The sequence below is a fragment of the Oncorhynchus mykiss genome, chromosome 30, assembly GCF_057628025.1.
Source record: "Oncorhynchus mykiss isolate SJ-2025 chromosome 30, ASM5762802v1, whole genome shotgun sequence".
Lineage (NCBI taxonomy): Eukaryota > Metazoa > Chordata > Actinopteri > Salmoniformes > Salmonidae > Oncorhynchus > Oncorhynchus mykiss.
The window spans coordinates 36,462,437-36,484,986 of record NC_143051.1 but is presented as its reverse complement, the minus strand read 5'-3'; the positions used below and the strand labels follow the sequence as shown (position 1 = coordinate 36,484,986).

The 22,550-nt window shown below is 45.5% G+C and overlaps 1 protein-coding gene across 1 annotated transcript in view; it reads right to left on the bottom strand.

Annotated features, from left to right (window-relative positions):
- LOC110487617 (syndecan-2-A) overlaps window positions 1–22,550 on the bottom strand; it is a 35,090-nt gene that overhangs the window by 5,109 nt on the left and 7,431 nt on the right. Inside the window, exons 2-4 of the mRNA XM_036971809.2 lie at window positions 4,321–4,435; window positions 3,678–3,847; window positions 1,902–2,031 (exon numbers count right to left, since the gene is read on the bottom strand). Of these exons, the coding sequence (XP_036827704.1) occupies window positions 1,902–2,031; window positions 3,678–3,847; window positions 4,321–4,435 (415 nt within the window). The remainder of the gene's footprint in view (window positions 1–1,901; window positions 2,032–3,677; window positions 3,848–4,320; window positions 4,436–22,550) is intronic.

Below are 22,550 nucleotides of genomic sequence, written 5' to 3'. Positions count from 1 at the left end.
TAAAAACATGTACTGAATTAAAAAGGAAGTGAAATGGGTTTCCATCGCATGTTGAACTCTACTAATGGTGTTGTCACAAAAACAATTGTGTTATACAGCGAATGTGCTCACTCTGGACATGGCAAATTCCCTCTAGCCAACAGCATGCAGATACAGTGCGGATAGGGTACCTACAGTGCCTTCAGAACGTATTCAAACCCCTTGACTTACTCCACATTTTGTCATGTTACAGCCTGTATTCAAAAGGGACTAAATCAATTGTTTTCTTTGCCATCTACACACAACACCCCATTATGCCAAAGTAAAAACATATTTTTTACATTTATTTGAGCAAATATCTCATTTACATAAGTATTCACACAAATGATTCAAGCTCTGTCAAATTGCCATTTTCAAGTATTTTAAGCCGAATTAAATCAAAACTAAGTGGGCCATTCAGGAACATTTAATGTCGTCTTGAAAAGCAACTCCAGTGTATATTTGGCCTTGTATTTTAGGTAATTGTATTCCTAAAAGGTGAATTTGTCTCCCAGTGTCTGTTGGAAAGCACTGAGTGTACTACTTTTATAAAGCCAGCTTCAGTTAGCTTCACATTCTAGCTCAGGCTTCATCCGTACTATGACTCTAGCTGGCTTGTCATATGTGGCTAGGATTTTGTGCTTTGCTCTATTCCGTTTTTTTTAAATCCTAAAAAACTCCCTTGCTGATGACAAGCATACCCATAACATGAAGCAGCCACCACCATGCTTGAAAATATGAGGAGTGGTAAAATTTTAGCAGTTTTACTTTAGTGTCCTATTGCAAACAGGATGCATGTTTTGGAATATTTTTTATTCTGTACAGTCTTCCTTCTTTTAGTATTGTGGAGTAACCACAATGTTGTTGATCCATCCTCAGTTTTAAGCTTTCACAGCAGTTCACAACAGTTTAAACTCTGTAACTGTTTTAAAGTCACCATTGGCCTCATGGTGAAATCCCTGAGACGGCTCTCCGGCAACTGAGTTAGGAAGGACCCCTGTATCTTTCTAGTGACTGGGTGTATTGATACACCATCCAAAGTGTAATTAATAACTTCACGATGCTCAAAGGGATATTCAATGTTTGCTTTTTCATGTTTATCGATCTACCAATAGGTGCCCTTCTTTGCTAGGCATTAGAAAACCTCCCTGTTCTTTGTGGTTGAATGTGTGTTTGAAATTCACTGCTCGACTGAGGGACCTTACAGATAATTGTATGTGTGGGGTACAGAGATGAGGTAGATATTCAAAAATCATGTTAAACACAATTATTGCACACAGAGTGAGTCCATGCAACTGATTATGTGACATGTTAAGCAAATGTTTAGTCCTGAACCTATTTGGGCTTGCCATAATGAAGAGATTTATTACTTGATTCAAGATGTTTCAGATCAAAAAAATTCTATGAATTTGTAAAAAATTCTGAAAACATAATTCCACTTTGACATGACGGGGTATTGTGTGTAGGCCAGTGACACACAACACCTCTATTTAATCCATTTTAAATTCAGGTTGTAACACAACTAAATGGAGAAAAAGTCAAGGGGCTGTGAAAACAAAAAAAATACAAAAGAGCGAGATCATTTGTATTTGTCAAACAGCAGGCAAGTATCGATCGCCATGTCACCCGAATAAGACCCTCGATATATATTCGAAAATAGCATAAAGTTTAAGTACTTTAGGCGCATAAAAAGGTTAGATGGAAACCTGGTTGGTCATCTAAGAAATTCAACCTAATTTCCTATTTAAAAGCTCACAACTCATAATCAACCTCTAGTCGATCACAAACAGTAGTCTAGTGTAGATGTGTAGACGCAGGTGCAAGGACTGCATCCTGTGTCCACTGTCCAAACCGCCAAACCCCAGTGTGGTTTCTGTACATACCTGCCAGCACCTCTGTTCTCTGGAAGAGGTTTTCCGAACGCACCTCGATGGGCTCCAGGGGGGAGCTGGGGACGCCGGTGGTGCTGGTGATCTGGTTCTTACGCTCGTCCTCTGTGACGGGTACAGGGGGCTGGGAGGAGAGAATGAAAGAGTTACAGATTGAGGGATACATACGGGTTCTGTAGCAACATAATGGCCTGGAGCCTCATTTGTCAATTGTGCGTAGGCACAAGTCTGGGCGTAAATCGGCCACGCGGGATCATTTCCACGTAAAGTGCGAGATTTAGCTACTTTTCCTTGACAGTGTGCGTAAGTTTACGCACAACCGTGACCATGTGTACGCATAGTGCCAAGTGGTGGAATAAGGAAACCGCTTGTCAAGCGTAGAATGTTGAAAATGTCATAATGAGTAATCATTCAAGAAAACGTCATTGCATTTACATTTGACCACGTCAGTGCATTTGTACGATAACGATCCATATAAAGTAGAGTCATTTGTTAAATTAGAGGCACGTGTGAAAGTGAAACTATTGTTGAAACTCTATAAAAGTCTAAGATGATGGGAAATCGAATGAGAGGCTAATCTTGCTCTGTTGGAAGATTCAGCACACGCTGCATTTTGCAGAGGTTGCGTTTTTCGAGACGTGCTATCCACCCTTGTGTTTTTGGCAGCGGGCACTTATTCAGCGGGCGCTTGCCAATCGGCATCTTTCAGCCCTCGATGAGCCAATGTTTTGGATGCAATTCTCAGCGAAACAAATGTACAATCTCCCATACACCATCGCACAACAGGTTGAAGTCAAGAGGGATTTCTTTACCATCAATGGGTTCCAAAATAGGACCGGAGCAATAGAGGGCACCCACGTGGCCATAAAAGCACCATCCCAAAACGAGTTCAACTCTGTGAAACAGAAAAGGCTTCCACTCTTAATGTGCAGGTGATCAGTTAAGTGATGCGCAAAAGACGCTGCTGAAATTGGTGGCACAAGGTGGCCAGACTCCCCCCTAAACGCCTACAGGAGGGCGCTGTTGAGGATCAGGGCCTTATTGGTGAGTATATTTTCCAGCGCTAAAAGCAACTAATTGTCCTAATGGTCGTCTCTTTATAGCTGTGTTTTTACTTCTAACGGTCAAGCCACAACTGAACGAGCCAAATAAAACCTTTAGGTTGTTTTTGTTTTGTTTTTGCGACGTTGTATTTCATGGTACGGCGTTGTATACTCCCCACGGGCTTTAAAGGGGTGATATTTTGACCATATTTGGAGACCATCCCTAGTCTCTTCAGATCCGTAATGTTTTGAAGGGGCTAGGGGAACAGGAAAGGGACCACTATTGGCAACAAACCTGTGTCCTTGACTTGGCTTAACGGGAAGTGACTGCCCCTTACCTAGGAAATAATCCCCCTATACACCATGTATAGGGGGATTATAGTGTTCCAAAATGTGAGATTATGGCTGTTGGTTCAGTAATCCAGCATAACGTACCACAGACCAGATCAACATCAGTGGTCTAGATGACTACTTGATCCTAATTGATCCTAGAATTCCAGCATTGGGGTCAATGCATGTTCAACTATTATCTGGGGGTGGTGAATTGAAAGTCCCTCAAAGAAAATAGCAGGCAATTGTCAACCCGTTGATTGTACAAAGGAATATCTACCATATGCAGCAGATTAGGACTGGTCATAGGGCAGTTCGGGCAAATGCTCAATGGGCTGGTCCATCTTTAGCTTAGTGGGCCGGTCTGGTGTATGGGTTGGTTGTTCTGTTCCCTCACCTCTGTTCGGACTGGCTTCCTGGGCGTTTGCATTGGCAGGTCCTCTCTGGGTGTGGCTGTCTCCACTCTAGGAGTGAAGTCTTTGGTGGAGTCCTTGGTGGGTTCTGCTTTGGGGGCAATGTACAGCGTGCTCACGGTCACCGCCTCCTCGAACACCTCCTCGCCAATGCCTGCAGAGCAAGATGAAGAGATGTACTACATCCCCGGAAGTCAATCCCTTTCACTTTAATGCCTGCTGAAGGCCAAAGGTCGTTTGAGTCTGTGTTTAAGTGAAATCCTGCTTTTTCATAAGACCTTCTTTTTTTTAGAAGTACGTTACATTCGCATTCCTAATTCAATTGCAACAGACAAAAGCCACCTCCTGATATTCTCGAATGGGATGAGGTGGAACTAATGTGAGGTAAAAACAAGAGTTCGCTACAGTTGTCATAGCACTTTGTTACAGCCTGCTTTGCTTTGGCCGCCTGCCTGTCGCTAAAAGGTTTCGTAAAAGGTGCTTCGATACCTAAGTGAAACCTCCGTTTTGACCGACATGCCTGTTCTGGGTGAAAGACACAGTATACAGCAGTGACTGTTTGTGTCCGCCAGCCTGCCTCCCTGTGCGTGTTGACCCAGTTGAAGGCTACGGTGACCAGACTCTTACCTGACCCTGACCCCGAGTTAAAGTCGTCGTCGTCCTCGGGGTAGTAACCCCCGGACCCTGTGTCGTCAATGAAAAGTTCGTCCACTTCGGAGGACGACTTGGCCGCATCCGCTATCTGAAAGGGAGAACAACAGAAACATAAGACTAAGTGTTGGAGGATTTAGACTGTAAAGAGACCACTTTTCAGTGTGCGAGTCTGACATAACTTTCCTGTAGCCACCACTTTGTCTTGGAAAATACTTCTAGCGGTGAACACATTCATGGATACTACGGTCTCACCTTTGGTAGGAGGCCCTGAGTTTCATTGAAAAGTGAACACCAACGCTCTTATCACTGGACTCAAAGCCGTAGTTGCCCCAAAAAGAGTTGCATTGGTAGTTTCGGGAACTACAGAATGTTCTGCCAGGTAGGACCATTGTTATATGCTTGAACATTGTAGTCCGCGTACCTCCGAGGAAACTTGTCTACACAAAACGCTCTGGATTATATCACTGTCTCAAGAGACATAACACCCCTCTCTAAACAGATGAGCATTAAATTAGACGTCTAGCCCCGCCCGCCATCGTTGCCGGGGGGTGAAAGTCCATAGAAGTGTGTGTTTGTCTTACAGCTTAAACGGAGTAGCCAATAGGGAAGCTGAAATTGAACTATGCTGTTTGTGTGACTTGCAAAGGCATCAACCCCCCCGAGACTATAGCATGCTAGTTAATAAAATGTTATGTCATCCATCCTCAATTTCCTTTACACACAACATCATAGAAACTCTGTGTAATGACTGCACATTGGACAAAACATTGCCATTGCTGTGTGCGTGCATGTGGAATAGCTGGGTAGCTGGGTAGGCCCCATGGCAACCTCCATGGCAACCTCCAACCAACCTCCATTCAACCTCACTCAGAGCCCGGGTGTGATGTCCCCTCCATACTGATGCTACTTAAGAAAAGGGCCACAAAAGAGGGCCAACAATAAATCATCCCAGCGTTGCTAAGGTGCTTGTGTGGTGGTGGTGCTAGGTGCTGATAAACCTGAAACTAAATGAACTGGGATTCGATTTTACACTCGGTGCTTTTCCAGAAAAGGCCGGGGAAGAAAGAGTTTCGGAGGGCCTGACATAAGAGATGACTCTTTTCTTTGGAAGGAAGCTGTGATAAAGGTAGAACAGTAGTAGGTTTGTGTTGTCTGTCTGTCTGTCTGTCTGTCTGTCTCTGTCTGTCTGTCTGTCTGTCTGTGTGTGTGTCTGTCCTTGCAAGGTTGCCTTTTTTACTATGCCTGCAATAGATGAACAACACACCCACACACACACACACACACACACACATTATTCAATACATCACAAATATAAAGAAAGAAACACTAAACAATGACACTGCTATAGTGTACAAAGGGCGAGCACACAGTGAATCAAATCAGATATTAAGTCTAGAGCGGAAATTGTCAGTAAACTCCTGCCCCCTTATCACTATTGACATTTTGAACCTTCCAGGAAGACTTGCCTTTGAATTATTCTCACAAGCTGGGAGTTCCAAGCCTAGAACCCCATAACAAAGAAGTGCCATCCCCATAGAAACATTAGACTACTAGTAATTCTATTTCTACGCCATTCTCGCGTGTATGGAAACCCTCTTCTCCTTCCAGATAGTGTCTTCTGTGTTTGTTTACTTTCTTTCCACAGAAAGTGAGAGGCCAGACAGGGCACCGATTCTCTTTCAGCTCGTCAACTAAATGGCAATTAGGCTATTACAGCCTAATGCTGTTCCCCCTCGTGGTGCTCTTCACAAACAAAGCCTGCTCTACACATGATCTGACTACTGCGCACTGGCATTCTTTCAACTCAAGACATAAAGGCTTTCTTCCAAGCAGGCTTTTTCTTTATAAAGACGAGGGCTCTAGAGTACGGACAGACATCTGTTAAGGCTTCAAGCACACACACACACACACACACACACATGCACGCACGCACGCACGCACACACACACACACACATGCACGCACGTACGCACACACACACACACACACACGCACGCACGCACGCAAGCACACACACACACACACGCGCATTTGAAATACTTTATTTGAATCCACCAATCAAATTTGCATTAAAAAAAGGATCCAAACATTTCAAAGGTCCCTGTATGTATGACACTCAAGGGTACAGAAAGCACCTCCTTCTCCAAATAGCCAGGCTGCCCACGACAGCTGAAACAGAGCAGTACCTAGCCAAATGCTTTGCCCTAGTTTTTGTCAGGCCCGCAGTCTGGAGGCCACGCGCCGCACGCCTGTGTACGTGGCCGAGACTGCCAAATATCAGCCCCACCAGCTTGCACCTCCACCCGAGACTGTCCAAGCGTGCCACGCGGGGCTGGTATTTAAGAAGCTTCCTGGCAAAGGCCTGCTCCATGGAGCCGTCAAAAGAGCAGCCCACTTCCAGAATGAGCCCTTCCCCCCTGGCCTCCCCCCACAACAACAATATGGAACACAGGAACACATCATCATCATCGTCACACCAGCTTCCCCTTACACAAGAATGTTTCTGTACGTGTGCTGGTGGTGAGACTACTTCACCTCTCTGGCTATCAGGTCAACAAGGCGGCCATGTCTAGCAACGCACCAATCCTTTAATGACCAGCAGCCATTCACAACATGGGCAATGGACTCCATTACATTTGACTCATGTAGAATACAAAATGGGTCATGGTTTGCAGGGTTCCAGAGTGGTAGATTATATTTTGTTGGTAGGACTTGCAGCCTCGCCTTGGATGAGATGCTCCATCATGGGTGACAGAAGCCTCCACGACAACACCGAGATCTCACCACAACTGCATCAAGAGGCCGTCACTGGCTCAGTTTGCACATCGGTCCGTGTCCACCTGAGCTCCACTCCAGTCTGGTTACACAGGTCGTTGAGGTCAGGACAGTCTGACCAGACACCAAAGCCCGCAGCGGGAGTGTCCAATTTCCCATTGACATTCCTCCAGGAAGTTGTCCTCGGTGTCCATGGCTAGTGGAACCTTCCTCCCCTCTTTTCCCTTGCATTCATTTATGTGAAATTTGTAAAAAAAAAATAAAAAAAAGGCTGTTTAAATCATTTTTTATTCTAGGTCTCTATAGAGTACCGACAGACATCGGTTAATGCTTCAAGCACACGCACATGCACCCCCCCCCCCCCCCCCCCCCTCCAGCTATGACCCTAACTAACACAGTGAGAGTGAGAGCGGTCGGATACAAAACATACAATCCCTCTCCACTGGTATGAATAAAGGGGAGAAAGCCCGTAGAGAATTCACACAGCCAATCAGAGCCTTAGCCGAGACCCTAACAAGCAACGAGCAGCACCTAGTCGTGCGCCTGACCGACTGACTGACTGACAGAGTGACTGCGATAACAAGGGTCTAGCAGCACTGTGGCTTCTATTAGAACTGAACTACAGCAGTTCCTACTGTCTGTCTGCTCCTCATGAACAACTAGTGGCCAGCAGGAGGCTTGGTGGTGATGCAGTCGGTCTCCATAGAGACCTTGTCTAGGGAAAGAAACATAATAGACAAGAGGAGGAAGAAGAGAGGGGGAGGAGAGAGGAGAGGCAGAAAGAGGAAAGAGGAGAGAGAGAGAGGGGGAGAGAGAGAGAGAGAGAGAGAGAGAGAGAGAGAGAGAGAGAGAGAGAGAGAGATATTATGTGCTGCAGTAGACAATCTGTTGCCAGCAGGTTGCTTTGCTAAAAGCCTGTCAAACCACCAAACCTATGCCTGGCGGTGTCTGGAAGCCAAAGAGGCTCTCTCGATGGCTTGGGCAGTTAGCTGTGAGCTAGCGCTATTGTATGTATGTGTGTGTGTGTGTGGGGGGGAGGGGTAGTTAGAGTAGGGGATGGGTGGCTAAGGGTCGTGGGGGTAGTGTAGGGTAGCTTGGAGGAGCCATCTTGCCCCATCTCTAATCCGCGTTGACACACTGCATTCACTTCTTACACGGTCAATATTAACTCACCCCAAGACAGGGGAGACGGGAGAGATGGGGGGGAGATGGGAGAGACGGGGGGGGGGAGACGGGAGAGAGACGGGGGAGAGACGGGGGGGAGACGGGGGAAAGACAGGGGAGAGACGGGGGAGAGACGGAGGGAGAGACGGGGGAGAGACGGGGGAGAGACGGGAGAGAGACGGGAGAGAGACGGGGGAGAGACGGGGGAGAGACGGGGAGAGATGGGGGAGAGATGGGAGAGAGACGGGGGAGAGACGGGGGAGAGACGGGGAGAGACGGGGGAGAGACGGGGGAGAGACGGGGGAGAAAAAGAGTGTTCCTCAAAGGTATGCAGACACGCATGAATACACTCACACACGCATGGGCTCACACACACACGGACACACGCGCACACACACGGACACACAGTAAGGCTTCACAGGAGTGGAAAACAAGAGACAGGGGACAGGGGGCAGACACTGTCTCAGACATTCTTCGTCGGTCTGGTGCTCTGCTCCCGCTCTGAAATATTTCCTTAAGAGTACCTCAAATGAACTATGAGGGCGAGCGACGCCCATGACATCAGAAAGCACTTGACTTGCAATGCCGTCCTTTCATGTTTCATGAGAATATCCACTCATGCCACCTATGGTACCTCACAGTACAGTGTCCAGGCCATATTAAGCCTTCAATGGTCATTGGTCAGTATTGTCCTCTTCTGTAAGACCATTGGCTACCGCTGTACTATCAAAAGAAATCGGTCTCCTCTCTCTCTCATGGTAAATAAAAGTAGGGCCTGCTGAACGTCGATGACTTTCTGAATGAGAAAAGGCCTGGGTGTTTCTGTGTTAATCTCTAAATAACAAAGTGCAGGTAGCTGTGGGTTTATCTGTAAACTCAGCGAGCCGCAGATCCATACGGCTCAATACTGCCACCACTCTGGCCTCCTTCCCGTCTCTCTCCCACTGGCACGTTTACAGGTTTTTTGGGTTTGTTATCGGCCCTGAATGGATGGACGGCTACGGATTTTCCCTGTGGCCGACCTGGCTGGGAGGAAAAGATTGGGGGGTGACTGGGCGAGAGCAATTAGCTTGAGTGGGCTAAAATGGCTGGGTTCAAGATGCAGTGTTTCAATAGTGAAGTCTTTCAAGAAGTTAAGAGTTGACTCTTGCTATTGGTCCTATGTGGAATTTAGTGTGTAACTTATTGCATTAAGAGATACTGACAACAACAACGGACTGCTAGGTTGGCATCGGTCGGTGGCCATTTTGTAGGATAACGCTAGAACCTGCTAACACTAAACAAACCGGCAGGAAGCTAGCTTCATAATGTATGTTTGCTGGTGAGGATTTGTTTGTCGAATGCATTTGGGGGGTTGAGAAATGAGTTGAAAAATACCAACGCTGCACCAATGGAGGTGGAGTTCAAACAGTGACCCACAAAATAAACCAAATGCTTGTGGTGGTGGGGGAAAGGAGGGGGAGTAGGGTGGTGGGGATGGGGTCGTCTCTCAGCCGCTCTTCAGAACCTTCAACTTTTATTGCCCTCCCGGGGATCATAATAAGGAACTAATCGATCGTATTTGAGACACTGGAGGGCAGGGGCTGTTACAGCAGGAAGTTGACACAAATCAAACTCTCCCTAAAACCAGACTGTGTGACCTAGAGCTATTCCAGGAGTGTGGGGGACAGCTTTGTAGCGTGTGTGTGTGTGTGTGTGTGTGTGTGTGTTTGTGTGTGTGTGTGCGTGGGGGTTGACATTTACCATGAGAAGCAGCCTAATCCAGGAAACAGAATCTGTTCATCTGGCTCTGTTTCTAGCAGCTCACTTTGCCACATGTTCCTTTTTGCATCACGCATAATAGCACAACATAATGCATTCATGATAGGGATTTCTGGTTAATGATTGAACTTCGTATTCTTTTTTTAAAGTATATAAAGTAGAGGTCGACCGATTAATCGGAATGGCCGATTTCAAGTTTTCATAACAATCGGAAATTGGTATTTTGGGGCGCCGATTTCCGATTTTTTAAAAATATATTTATATTTTTATACCTTTATTTAACTAGGCAAGTCAGTTAAGAACAAATTATTATTTTCAATGACGGCCTAGGAACGGTGGATTAACTGCCTTGTTCAGGGGCAGAACGACAGATTTTCACCTCGTCAGCTCAGGGGATACAATCTTGCAACCGTACAGTTAACTAATCCAAAGCTCTAACCATTGCACTCCACGAGGAGCCTGCCTGGTACGCGAATGCAGTAGAAGCCAAGGTAAATTGCTAGCTAGCATTAAACTTATCTTATAAAAAACAATCAATCATAATCACTAGTTATAACTACTAATCCAGGTTAGCAGGCGATATTAACCAGGTGAAATTGTGTAATTTCTCTTGAGTTCATTGCACGCAAAGTCAGAGTATATGCAACAGTTTGGGCTGCCTGGCTCATTGCAAACTAATTCGCCAGAATTTTACGTAATTATGACATAACATTGAAGGTTGTGCAATGTGACAAGAATATTTAGACTTAGGGATGCCACCCGTTAGATAAAATACAGAACGGTTCCGTACTTCGCTGAAATAATAAAAGTTTTGTTTTTGAAATGATAGTTTCCGGATTCGACCATATTAATGACCAAAGGCTCGTATTTCTGTTTGTTATTATGTTATAATTAAGTCTGATTTGATAGAGCAGTCTGACTGAGCATCAGCAGACCCGTAATCATTCACTCAAACAGCACTTTCGGGCGTTTGCCAGCAGTTCTTCGCAAGCACAGCACCGTTTGACTTCAAGCCTAATGGCTGGTGTAACCGATGTGAAATGGCTAGCTAGTTAGCTGGGTGTGCACCAATACTGTTTCAAACGTCACTCGCTTTTAGATTTGGAGTAGTTATTCCCCTTGCGCTGCAAGGCCGCGGCTTTTGTGGAGCGATGGGTAACGCTGCTTCGAGTGTGGCCTTTGTCGATGTGTTCCTGGTTCGAGCCCAGGTAGGGGCGAGGAGAGGGACGGAAGCCATACTGTTACACTGGCAATACTATAGTGCCTATAAGAATATCCAATAGTCAAAGGTATATGAAATACAAATGGTATAGAGAGAAATAGTCCTATAAATACTATATTAACTACAACCTAAAACCTCTTACCTTGGAATATTGAAGTCTCATGTTAAAAGGAACCACCAACTTTCATATGTTCTCATGTTCTGAGCAAGGAACTTAAACGTTAGCTTTTTTACATGGCACATATTTTACATGGCACATATTTTACATGGCACATATTTTTAAATGGCACATACATGGCACATATTGCATATTGGCACATATTACTTTCTTCTCCAACACTTTGTTTTTGCATTATTTAAACCAAATTGAACATGTTTCATTATTTATTTGAGGCTAAATTGATTTTATTGATGTATTATATTAAGTTAAAATAAGTGTTCATTCAGTATTGTCATTATTACAAATAAAAACATTTAAAAAATCGGCCGATTAATCGGTATCGCGGTTTTTGGTCATCCAATAATCGGTATCGGTATCGGCGTTGAAAAATCCTAATCGGTCGACCTCTTAATATAAAGACTTTAAAATCCTAATTGGAAAACGAAAGACCCAGTTGAGAGGAGCTAGACAGACGAGTGCTGACAGTATATGCAGTATATACCTTTTGAATCCACACCGTTATCACTCGTAATAAACTGAAAGGTAAACACTGAAATGAACACAGCTGAGGTGCTCTTTCCTGTTTCAAAGCGGTGCCACACTTGCGTTGACATGAGGGGTTACCTTTTTATTTTGTGGTGCTGTGGACGGCGGAGAGCAGACATTTACGGCTTCATTAGCAGATCTTTATGTCCTCGTAAAGATTGAGTAAACGGTCTGAGACTGCGCTGAAATGAAAACCAGCAGACCTTGCTGCTCTATGGACCTGGATCAGTTCACCCCATACTTCTGGGTAAATACGCTCAGTACTTTCAGAACCATTTGACCCGTTTCAGTTCGCCACAAAGGTAGGACATTCGATACCCTCAAAAAGGCCTTCGAGTTCCGACACGGGGGGCATTAAAAAGTTTCAGCGTAAGCTTTGATTTAGTCATCCTAACAAACAATGTGTCACAGTCCAGTCAAGCACCTCAAACCACCTCAAACTACATCCATATGTGAACAAACACAAGCTGCATAAGCAACATTTGTTACAGTTTGACTGAAATAAGTCCCGCCTCGGGAGTTTTGGCAAAAATGCCAGTCTCACAAAGGAGAACAGAGAGTTTGACTAATTCCCTCCTCACATACACTGAGGATTCATCTACCTCAAACTGCATAAATAACACATGAGGCAAGAATCATAAAGAAGCCGATAACACAGAGACGGACAAAATACTTCTTCTTTTTTTTTAAACAAAATACTTTTCTTTTGAGCGAGTGCCAAAACAAATCCAACGTTTTTCCTACAGACGCCCAATAAGACACAACACACTCCAGCTATGACTTCCCCTGCTTCCTGAGTGGAAGAGAGTCAATTGCATGGTTTCCAACGAAAAACAGATGCGCACTGATAGCCTGGCCACGGGACAATAGAGTAAACTTCGCTTTCACCCCTACCTGTGCAATCCTATTTACGCCGTTCGGCATGATAAAATAAGAAAAGCCAATGTGCCCCAATCTCGCTGCGGTCTCGGTGTGTGCCTGCGAGCGCTCACACGCTGCGACACATTATGGCTCATTTACTTCCATCTCAGACCATGAAATAGTTTACCAGAATACCAATTAAAGCCTGTCTACTTGACTCATCCGCAGAGGCACCTGATGAGCCTAATATAAAGTTAATGTAACCCTTCAGTGAACCCCCCCCCCCACAGCACCCATAAAATAATAAGAAACAACGTGGCTCATGTGGTTTCAACATGTAGAGTTTTCAGTGAATACCTCAGCTCTGTGGCATCTAAGCCCGTAGTCCGTGACAAGAGTTCTTTCTGCACACAGCCCTCTACGGATTCCCAAATCCACCGTTCGGTATACTACCTGCCCCCGGGTGGGAATTGGGAAATTCCTCATCCCCGTTAAACAGCTTTGATATGCACTGGAAACCCAAGCTTCTTTGTCAGCTCGGAAACCCAATATGCTGGGAAATGGGCTTCACCTGCGAGTCATTTTTGTGAGGAGGGAAACTGAAAGATTTGCTGCAGCACAACAGGTTCCTTCCCTCAAGTCACAGTGGAAATAGGAGGCTGTAACAGGCATGGCTGAACAGAAACAAGCACGGGGTAGTTTTAAGTGCTTAGGCCTGTATAAAACAAGTCTCATATTCAATAGACCTAAGACCACTAGCTATAACAAAAAAAGGTATCAGTAATCTAGAATTCCTACATCCAGGAGTGGCGTTCTGGCTTGACTACCATACATCAAGTCCACTATCCTCACAAATACCACTGGGCCAGTCAAAATGGTGCCCGTATCAACATGAATGGTACGCCTCTTCAGGGGGCAGCTCTGTGAGGGGAGGATGTTGCTTGTTCAACAGGGGTGGGGAGAAAGGTTGAAGGGGGGCTTAGAAAAGTTTCAATCCTCAGCAAACCACTGACCCTCTAATTGACATCGTCTGAAGTGGAAAAGTAGCGTGCCGTGTTCGCAAATTCACCAATTGGCCGGTTCTGACTTGTCGGAATGACGTTGGAGACGCGCTAGCGTTCATATCACACATCCCTGACTAACTCAGCAACACATTCCTTCTCACAAAGGAACGTTTCAGTAAAGGTTTGAACGGTCCTTCCTTTCACATTCCAGCTCGCCGAAAAGTAACACATTATCAGCGACAAGGCAATGACCGTTGGTCCTCAAACGTCTCCAGTGAAAATGAGCATGAGGACGAGAGTGGAAGAGCGGTTAACAAATGTGATCTTTAAAGGTTATATAGACTGAATTAGTCCTCCAGCCAGTTAATCATTGGCTCATATCACCTAAAGAGAGGTTGATGAGGGGGAGAGAGAGAGAGAGAGAGAGAGAGAGAGAGAGAGAGAGAGAGAGAGAGAGAGAGAGAGAGAGAGAGCACAAAAGAGAAAGAATATGAGGGGACATTTGAACACACACATTTCCACAGGCGTCATCAGTTTCACCTTTAATTAATAGCCAGGCCAAACCTCTACTGATGCACTTTTGGCTAGAGGCACATTAAAGCAAGATGAGGCGCTTTCAATCTCAATCATGGGGAAAATGAGAAGGCCTGCCCCGCGGTCGGCTCTAGACGCTCCCGCTGAAGAAAATGTGCACTTTCCCAAGAGCTCATTCCCCAAGTCTGAGTAACCTTCCCATGACTCATTGATCTTAATATAAAACAGATCGGATTTCCATTCCTGTAGTAAAATCCCTGGGGGCCCGGGTTGGGGGAGAAATGTTTAATTTGCCTTCTGGCCTCAAAGACGTAGATTACACCTTTCTGACTTCTCCTGCAGCACATTAATATTGTCTTACTTAGCTTTTAGCCTACAGGTGGAAGAGAGGACTGCTTTTTCTGGTAAAATAAGGAAATTAATACTTTTGCTCCCAGGCAGGTATAATTGGCTCTTCGTCATGGGGGCCTGTACACATTAGGCAGAGTATACAGGATGGATATTGCAGGAAACAGGCCTTGGGTTCTGTTCAAAGCGCTCATCTCTTTGGCTTGATATGCAACACTCGAGCGCGATTGGGCTCTCCCTGAACACGGGCCACAGGCTCAGCTGGGCCGCGTGTGGTCCAGATTCGGAGCGCCGTACCGTTCCGCCGGGAGCTGTCAACGACTGAAAGGCATTCCTCCCTGATGAAAAGCTATCGGAGGATGAATGCTGAGAGGACTTGCCAAGTCCTCTTCTCGGAGAGGGAAAACAGGTCTTCGCTTTTTCCTTATATCTTAATATGAGCCAGAGGGAGGGAATGGACGAGGATGGATACTTTCACCAAAGATTCATTGCTGATTACTGCATTGCTGGAATAAGAAGAGGGGTGTGTACTTTGACTGTGACACGAACAGCGACTGGACCAAATCCTCTCAACAGTATTCAGATTTATATTCCAAGGACTCGATTCAAACTGTTCACATCACATGAAAACAAGTTACGTAAAACAGGAGCTAACACCTGGGCCGCGGGGGGGGGGGGGGCAGACCTTTACAGTGCACTGCCACGGTACACAAACCTCCAAACACGCGGAGAGGCACAAACACATGAAGCGGCATGCGGTCTCACATGTACATAAGCACAGGGACACATGCTCCCTCGCGTGTGCACTCCGATTTTTTGTTCATGGGTCTTTACTGTACAGGGTTATTAAATTACCTCTGATCCATGCCACTGTTGCCATCGTGTCACAAGGCACTTCTCATTCACGCTTCAAACAGTCTGCGATCCCCTTCAGCGTGTCAGGATAAAGGCATGGCTTCAATCAGCATCGCTCAAAGCCTTTGTGTTCGGTTCCCCCGGGCCTCTAAAAGAGCTATGGCATCCAGGGAGGGGGGCGTGATGGATAAATTACCTGCTGGTTGAATCCAGATTCTAAGCCTCGGCCAGAGTGGTGAAAAAAGTGGCTGTATGCGCCTTTGTCCGGCTTCCATCCAGGCTTTTAAACCTTTTCTTAACAGGAAACTCATGAGTTCTTCAGAGCCAGCTCATTAACCCCATGCAGCCAGGAAGGGCCGTGACATGAAAGAGCTTCTAGGAGCGATGGGTCAAAGGTGACCTGACCACAATGTCATATTGTCTTCCTCACAACATAAAGCAGAAGAGTGGCTCAATGGGGGGGGGGGGGGTTTCCTTGTCTCTTGGTAGTCAAGGCGCAATGGAGATTGCATGTGACTTTTGACTTTTTTTGTCTTTTTAATTGATAACATCCAATGTTATAGGCATGGACAGGCAAATTTGCGTTGACGTAACAAGATTATTTTCCAAATGTATTTAGCATTCAGAGTTTAGCGTCATTTCCAATCTTATCCCTTTCCTTTACTGTAAGAAAACTTAAGAATGGACCGGTGGGATGTGGAAAAGTTCATGCTCTTTCACCCACACTCAAGCTCATTTACACATATGGCCTTTTCCCCACCCACTTATCTATTTGTGCCGAAAAAATTATGACCTGCCAAATTCCTCCAAAGCTCAGTCTATCTCTCACTGCCACACTGCTGCAAATGGGCCTTTATCTGGAGAAATAAAAGCCATATGTATGAGGGAGGGTGGACGGGTGGGAGGGGCGATTTCACTGCTTCAGTGGCTGATCTACTTCAACCCTCACAGCGCAGCAATTAAATTCCCATCCAGCCCTTCCCTTAAGAGGATTTGAGTTCAGGGGGGGGCAGTACGAAGAGGGTGGGCTGCAAGAAATAGGGAGGGGGAAAAAGGAGGTGGAGATAGAGTTGCCATAGGGGTGATGACGCGAGTTCCTCTGAGAGCATGATGTTGACTATGATGCTGTGTTGACTATGAGGCTGACTATGATGTTGACTATGATGCTCACTATGATGTTGACTATGATGTTGACTATGACGTTGACTATGATGTTGACTATGATGCTGACTATGATGTTGACAAGGATGTTGACTATGATGCTGACTATGATTTTGACTATGATGCTGACTATGATGTTGACAAGGATGTTGACTATGATGCTGACTATGACGTTGACTATGATGTTGACTATGATGCTGACTATGAGGCTTACTATGATTTTGACTATGATGCTGACTATGATGTTGACTATGATGCTGTGTTGACTATGATGCTGACTATGAGGCTGACTATGATGTTGACAATGATGTTGACTATGATGTTGACTATGATGCTGACTATGATGTTGACTATGATGCTGACTATGATGTTGACAATGATGTTGACTATGATGTTGACTATGATGCTGACTATGAGGCTGACTATGATGTTGACTATGATGCTGACTATGATGTTGACTATGATGCTGACTATGATGTTGACACTGATGCTGACTATGATGTTGACTATGATGCTGTGTTGACTATGATGCTGACTATGATGTTGACTATGATGCTGACTATGATGTTGACTATGATGCTGACTATGATGTTGAATATTATGCTGACTATGAGGTTGACTATGATGCTGACTATGATGTTGACTATGATGCTGACTATGATGTTGACTATGATGTTGACTATGATGCTGACTATGATGCTGACTATGATGCAGACTATGATGTTGACTATGATGTTGACTATGATGCTGTGTTGACTATGATGCTGACTATGATGTTGACTATGATGCTGACTATGATGCTGACTATGATGCTGACTATGATGTTGACTATGATGCTGACTATGATGTTGACTATGATGCTGACTATGATGTTGAAAATGATGCTGACTATGATGCTGACTATGATGTTGACTATGATGTTGAATATGATGCTGACTGTGATGTTGAATATGATGCTGACTGTGATGTTGACTATGATGCTGACTATGATGTTGACGATGGCGCTGACTATGATGCTGTGTTGACTATGATGCTGACTATGATGTTGCATATGATGTTGAATATGATGCTGACTATTATGTTGACTATGATGCTGTGTTGACTATGATGTTGACTATGATGTTGGCTATGATGCTGACTATGATGCTGACTATGATGCTGACTATGAGGAGGAAGGGGAAAATAAATGGCGAGAGGTTGATGAAGGGAGCGAGGACACACAGTCAGTACCGGCAGAGGGAGGAGGCAAGAAGCAGGAGGAAACACTAATGGTGTTACGGGAGGGACGGATGACTCAGAGCGAGGGCGTCAGGTGGTGATCTCTGATCACAGTATACAGGGCTAATACAAGCAGAGGACACAAACTGGCGCTGGCACAAAAAAATAACTGGAGCATCGACCCGGTCTCAGCACCACCTGCAAGAACAGTGATCCAGGACCAGGGGGGTTAGTAATTACCTGGTCGGGGTAGCCATGCCCTGTCGCTACGTTCAAACACTGATCCAGAGACAGGTCTAAAGTTTCACACTGAGGCACCAGACCTCACCGCAAGCTACAAATGTTGACCGCACTATGAGGTAAGATGGGAAACAATAACAGCCTTAAAGGCATGCTCAAGTCAAGCGGCAACTTATGAAGAGTGGGAAGCCAATATTAATGTAATAGCCGATTAATGAGGCATGATCCCAGCAAGGCCCTGGCACAGTCAGACTGCTCAACAGTGCATCATAGAGACATTAAAACATTGACCTAAACCTCCGATGGCCAGATGCTCGTAGAACAAAGCTGCTCTCTAATGCAACAGCTTTAAATATGTTTTGGTAACTCTGCGGTGCTGGGGACACACCTACTACCCTTTCACACAGTTACACAATTACTGGGTGGATTATCAGTTTAGGAAGTCACCCGGGGTATAGTGGCACATGCTGCAGATTAGCTGCTATAGCCAGCGTTCAGGGAGCGATTCACAGGAAGAGATCAAACACCACTCCACAGAGAGGAAGCCATTTGAATGTGTGTGTAACGCTTGACAGAGCACTACAGCTCCATCCGATTCGGTCTCCACGTTTGTTGAAACAAACTGCTCCACAACAAAAGGGAAATCATTTCCTCCCCGTGTTTTACATGTGCAACCCAGCTGTTGGGAGTCAACTGGAAAACAATGTAGCCGCAGTTAGTTCACAAAGCAAGGGGTAAACGACTCACAAGGCTCTGGACAATATCATCGACACATTATGTAGACAACTTTTGTAAAGCAGCCACAATAGACCAGCCTTTTCCGGTCTCAGTTTATTATCAAATGGCAAAGGCCATAGGCGTATAAGCTACCCTCGGACTATAAATATCAGGGCTTTTACAAAAAAAGCAGGTTGGCTTGGATTCTATAGCGCTTTTATGTGACTGTTCAAAGCAGCGCTTTAGCCCTGAGCTCATGTTTGAGAAAGATGAGGCAAAAGGTCTCATTCATATTCCATTCTGTGTAAATAATTGAGTTTGTGGCTACAGAAATAGGTCCTGTGCGAGTAACCACGGCTTGGCTTCGTTCTCAATCTTTAATGATTATGTGGCAGAAAGAGCATTTTCCCCCGTCAGGGCCCCTTTGGAGAAGCCCACTTTATCAAGACATAAAACACACTTTTGAGACAAGAGACATACCCACGCATGCACGCACACACAGCCAGAACTTCCAAAAAGGACCGTTTTGTCCTCCGTCGGGAACCACTGATAGTCATCACTGACAAGACTGTGCGGCTAAAAACAGCTTTAATGTATCTGCCAAACCTCACTCTCGCTACGCAGCCCAATTACATCCCTCTGCTGTAATTCCTGAGGAATGTGCGGTTCGGAAGTCCGCCGTCTCGCTTTCCCTGAGTTCCTGAAACAACACAAGGTCACCCCGTGCTCCACCCTCTGTCTTACTGCCTCCATATGGACAGGCAGAAGGTGCTGAGGATACGGTAGAAGAAGCATTCCGATTGGTCCCAGAGACACACCGAGCGCCTCTATTCATTGGTTACCAGAAAGTTCAAACACAACATTAGAGCCTTTGAATGGGTCTTGGTAGCTGGCATGTGGAACAACTTTGAAATGCCGGTCCTCTAAGCAGGAACAGAAGATATGTAGAGCGCTGAAAAGCTGGAGAGCAGAGATTGTGGTGGTACACACCACACTAAAGGGGAGATGCTACTATACCCCACACAAGTACAGATGTCTTTAAAGTATTTGCAGCCTAGACCCCAACAAACCCTGTCAAGATGCCTTATGTGGTCAATAACTCACACATAGTGATGGGAAGCCACACAAAAAGACAAAAGGGTAACAGACTGCTTCAAAAGATGCCATGAACTCCAGAACATTCCGAGGAGGTTCGGAAGACTGTAAATCTGTACGTAATGTCCAGGCCCGGGCACTGGCTGGTAGGGTAGGTCATTGTCTGGAATTTTACTAAGCCTTGGTGTTGGATGCATTCTGGGAGACAGCCACGAGGCTCTATTTTCTCTAGAGGATATCCTGGGTCTGGAGTCAGGGAAGTCGGCCATCATTCCAGCCAGCCAATGAATCACTTGATTAAACAAATGATTGTCATCAAAGTCATCAAGGCTCACGCCTCCGGGCTAACCGGCTTAAGCATAGCATGACAATGCCAAGATTAAAAAATAAATTAGCTTTGGCCCAGTCTCTCCGAAATCAGGGATGGGAGAAAACAGAGATATGATATACACACTATCAAAGGTGACAGATTGGGAAAGTGGATTTTCAATGAGGTCACTGGGGGCCAGAATTTGTGGAACGCCATCCACAAAAGTCTTGTTTGTTTTGGAGGCTTTCCTTGAAATGTTCCACCCATTAAGACTTTGCCGTCGTTTCAAAAGGAGAGTGAGGAAATTAGCGTGTCAGTGACATTTGCATTTAAAATCAAAATGGATTCCATCTCACACGGTTCTTTAACGGCTCCTCCCCCCGTTTAATAAAAGTGCCCTCGTTCTCTCTCTCGGTAACGGGAGCGTTTCGGGACACTGGACATGGCTGGACACCTGAGTCAGAGATGGCACCATATCAGGTTTTGTTCAGCTCTATAAATTATACAAGTGTACCATTTTTCATGCTTCTATACCAGCGTGAACAATTTTCCAGTTTATCTACTGGACTATTTGGGCAGTGTGTCTGCCACCACTGGCCTGGAGAATCAAACTAAAGCACATCTGAAAAGGGCCTTTCAGTCATGACAGGAGATGCAGGAAGCTGTATACTTGCTTCTAAAAACGCCTTAGATTGAGGATAATAGAATGTAGCTATTTTACAAAACACAAAAAGGTTTAAAATGTCTTTGTACAACTGAACCAAATCTGAATTGGCAGCATTTTTCCGGAGAGCAAGAGAGTAAAACATAGCTGTGCCTTGGAGGGCAATTATTAGTTTGAAAAACATTTCCCTACGGTACGATGTACCTAGACAGAGAACTAAATTACTTCCTGTTTTTCTCAAACTGTTCCTATGACAACCACAACTCTTTGCTGAATATTCATGACTGCTCCATTAAATTCAATGCCAATGAGTAGAAACGTTTACACATGACCTCAGCATTTGGATGAGAGGTGCTATTTCGAAAGCCTCTAAACGAATCTTTACGGAAGTGCCTCAAAACCCTCTGGAATCTGTGGGATTTCTCATGAAAACAACATGAAATTACAGTGTTGCACTGAATCAAGTCAGGGTTTATAATGGAAACACCAGATATTAAAGTGCATTTTTCTGCTTGGCGGAGCACAGTACAGATATCAATTAGGTGCTTTTTAGAACCGATAAAACATGCTCGGAAATATGAGTGAGAACAGACGTGGGAAATGTGGCAAGATGTTTTCCAGCGCAATCTTGGGAGCGGGATGGAAAAATTCAATTGAAGTCATGACTTCTTTATATATCCCCCATTTGTAGATAACACCCCACAGATGAAGCACATTCCCACTCGGATCCTTGTCTATACAGGAGAACAGAGCCAATAGGGAGAAGGAGAGGTTTCACAGGCAGCAGATATACACAACAAGCTTGACCACAAACTATGAAACTCTGCGCCAATAACATTTCTGTAACTTAGTGTGGCGGTCGTGTGCCCAAGTCCGAGCAAGGAGATGGAGAGTGTCGGTCAAAGTTTCTGTTTCTAATGAAGTGACATGAGAGTAACTCCGTGCCACATAAAATACGATGTGTACAACGTCACTCTAACGACGTACGCTGAGAGTGATGGTGAAGCAAGTTCAGGGAGTGAGTGTTTTAATAAATAAATGAAACCAACACGTAACACAAACAAAGCACAAACATGACCCGGGAACAGAAACAAATACGACAGGACGCCGACCAAGATGACGATCCTAGGGATCAGGAGCGGACTGGTCCCCTCTGCTGAGGCGCGGGAACCTGTCGATCCAGCTGAGGCGCGGGAGCATGGTGACCTAGAGCTCCGGAGAGAGCACACTTGACAGTACCCCGTCCCCGGCGCGTTCGGCTCCAGCTACAGGACCTGGGGATCTGGAGAGAACTGGTCGCCTCCGCTGAGGCGCAGAAACCTGACGTACCGGCTGAGGCGTGAGAGCCTGATGAGCCGGCTGAAACCTCCCCGGTTACCTCGGTCGAGGCACGGGAACCTGTTCACCCAGCTGAGGCATGGGAGCCTATCGAGCCAGCTGAGGCATGGGAGCCTATCGAGCCAGCTGAGGCATGGGAGCCTATCGAGCCAGCTGAGGCATGGGAGCCTATCGAGCCAGCTGAGGCATGGGAGCCTATCGAGCCCGCTGAGGCATGGGAGCCTATCGAG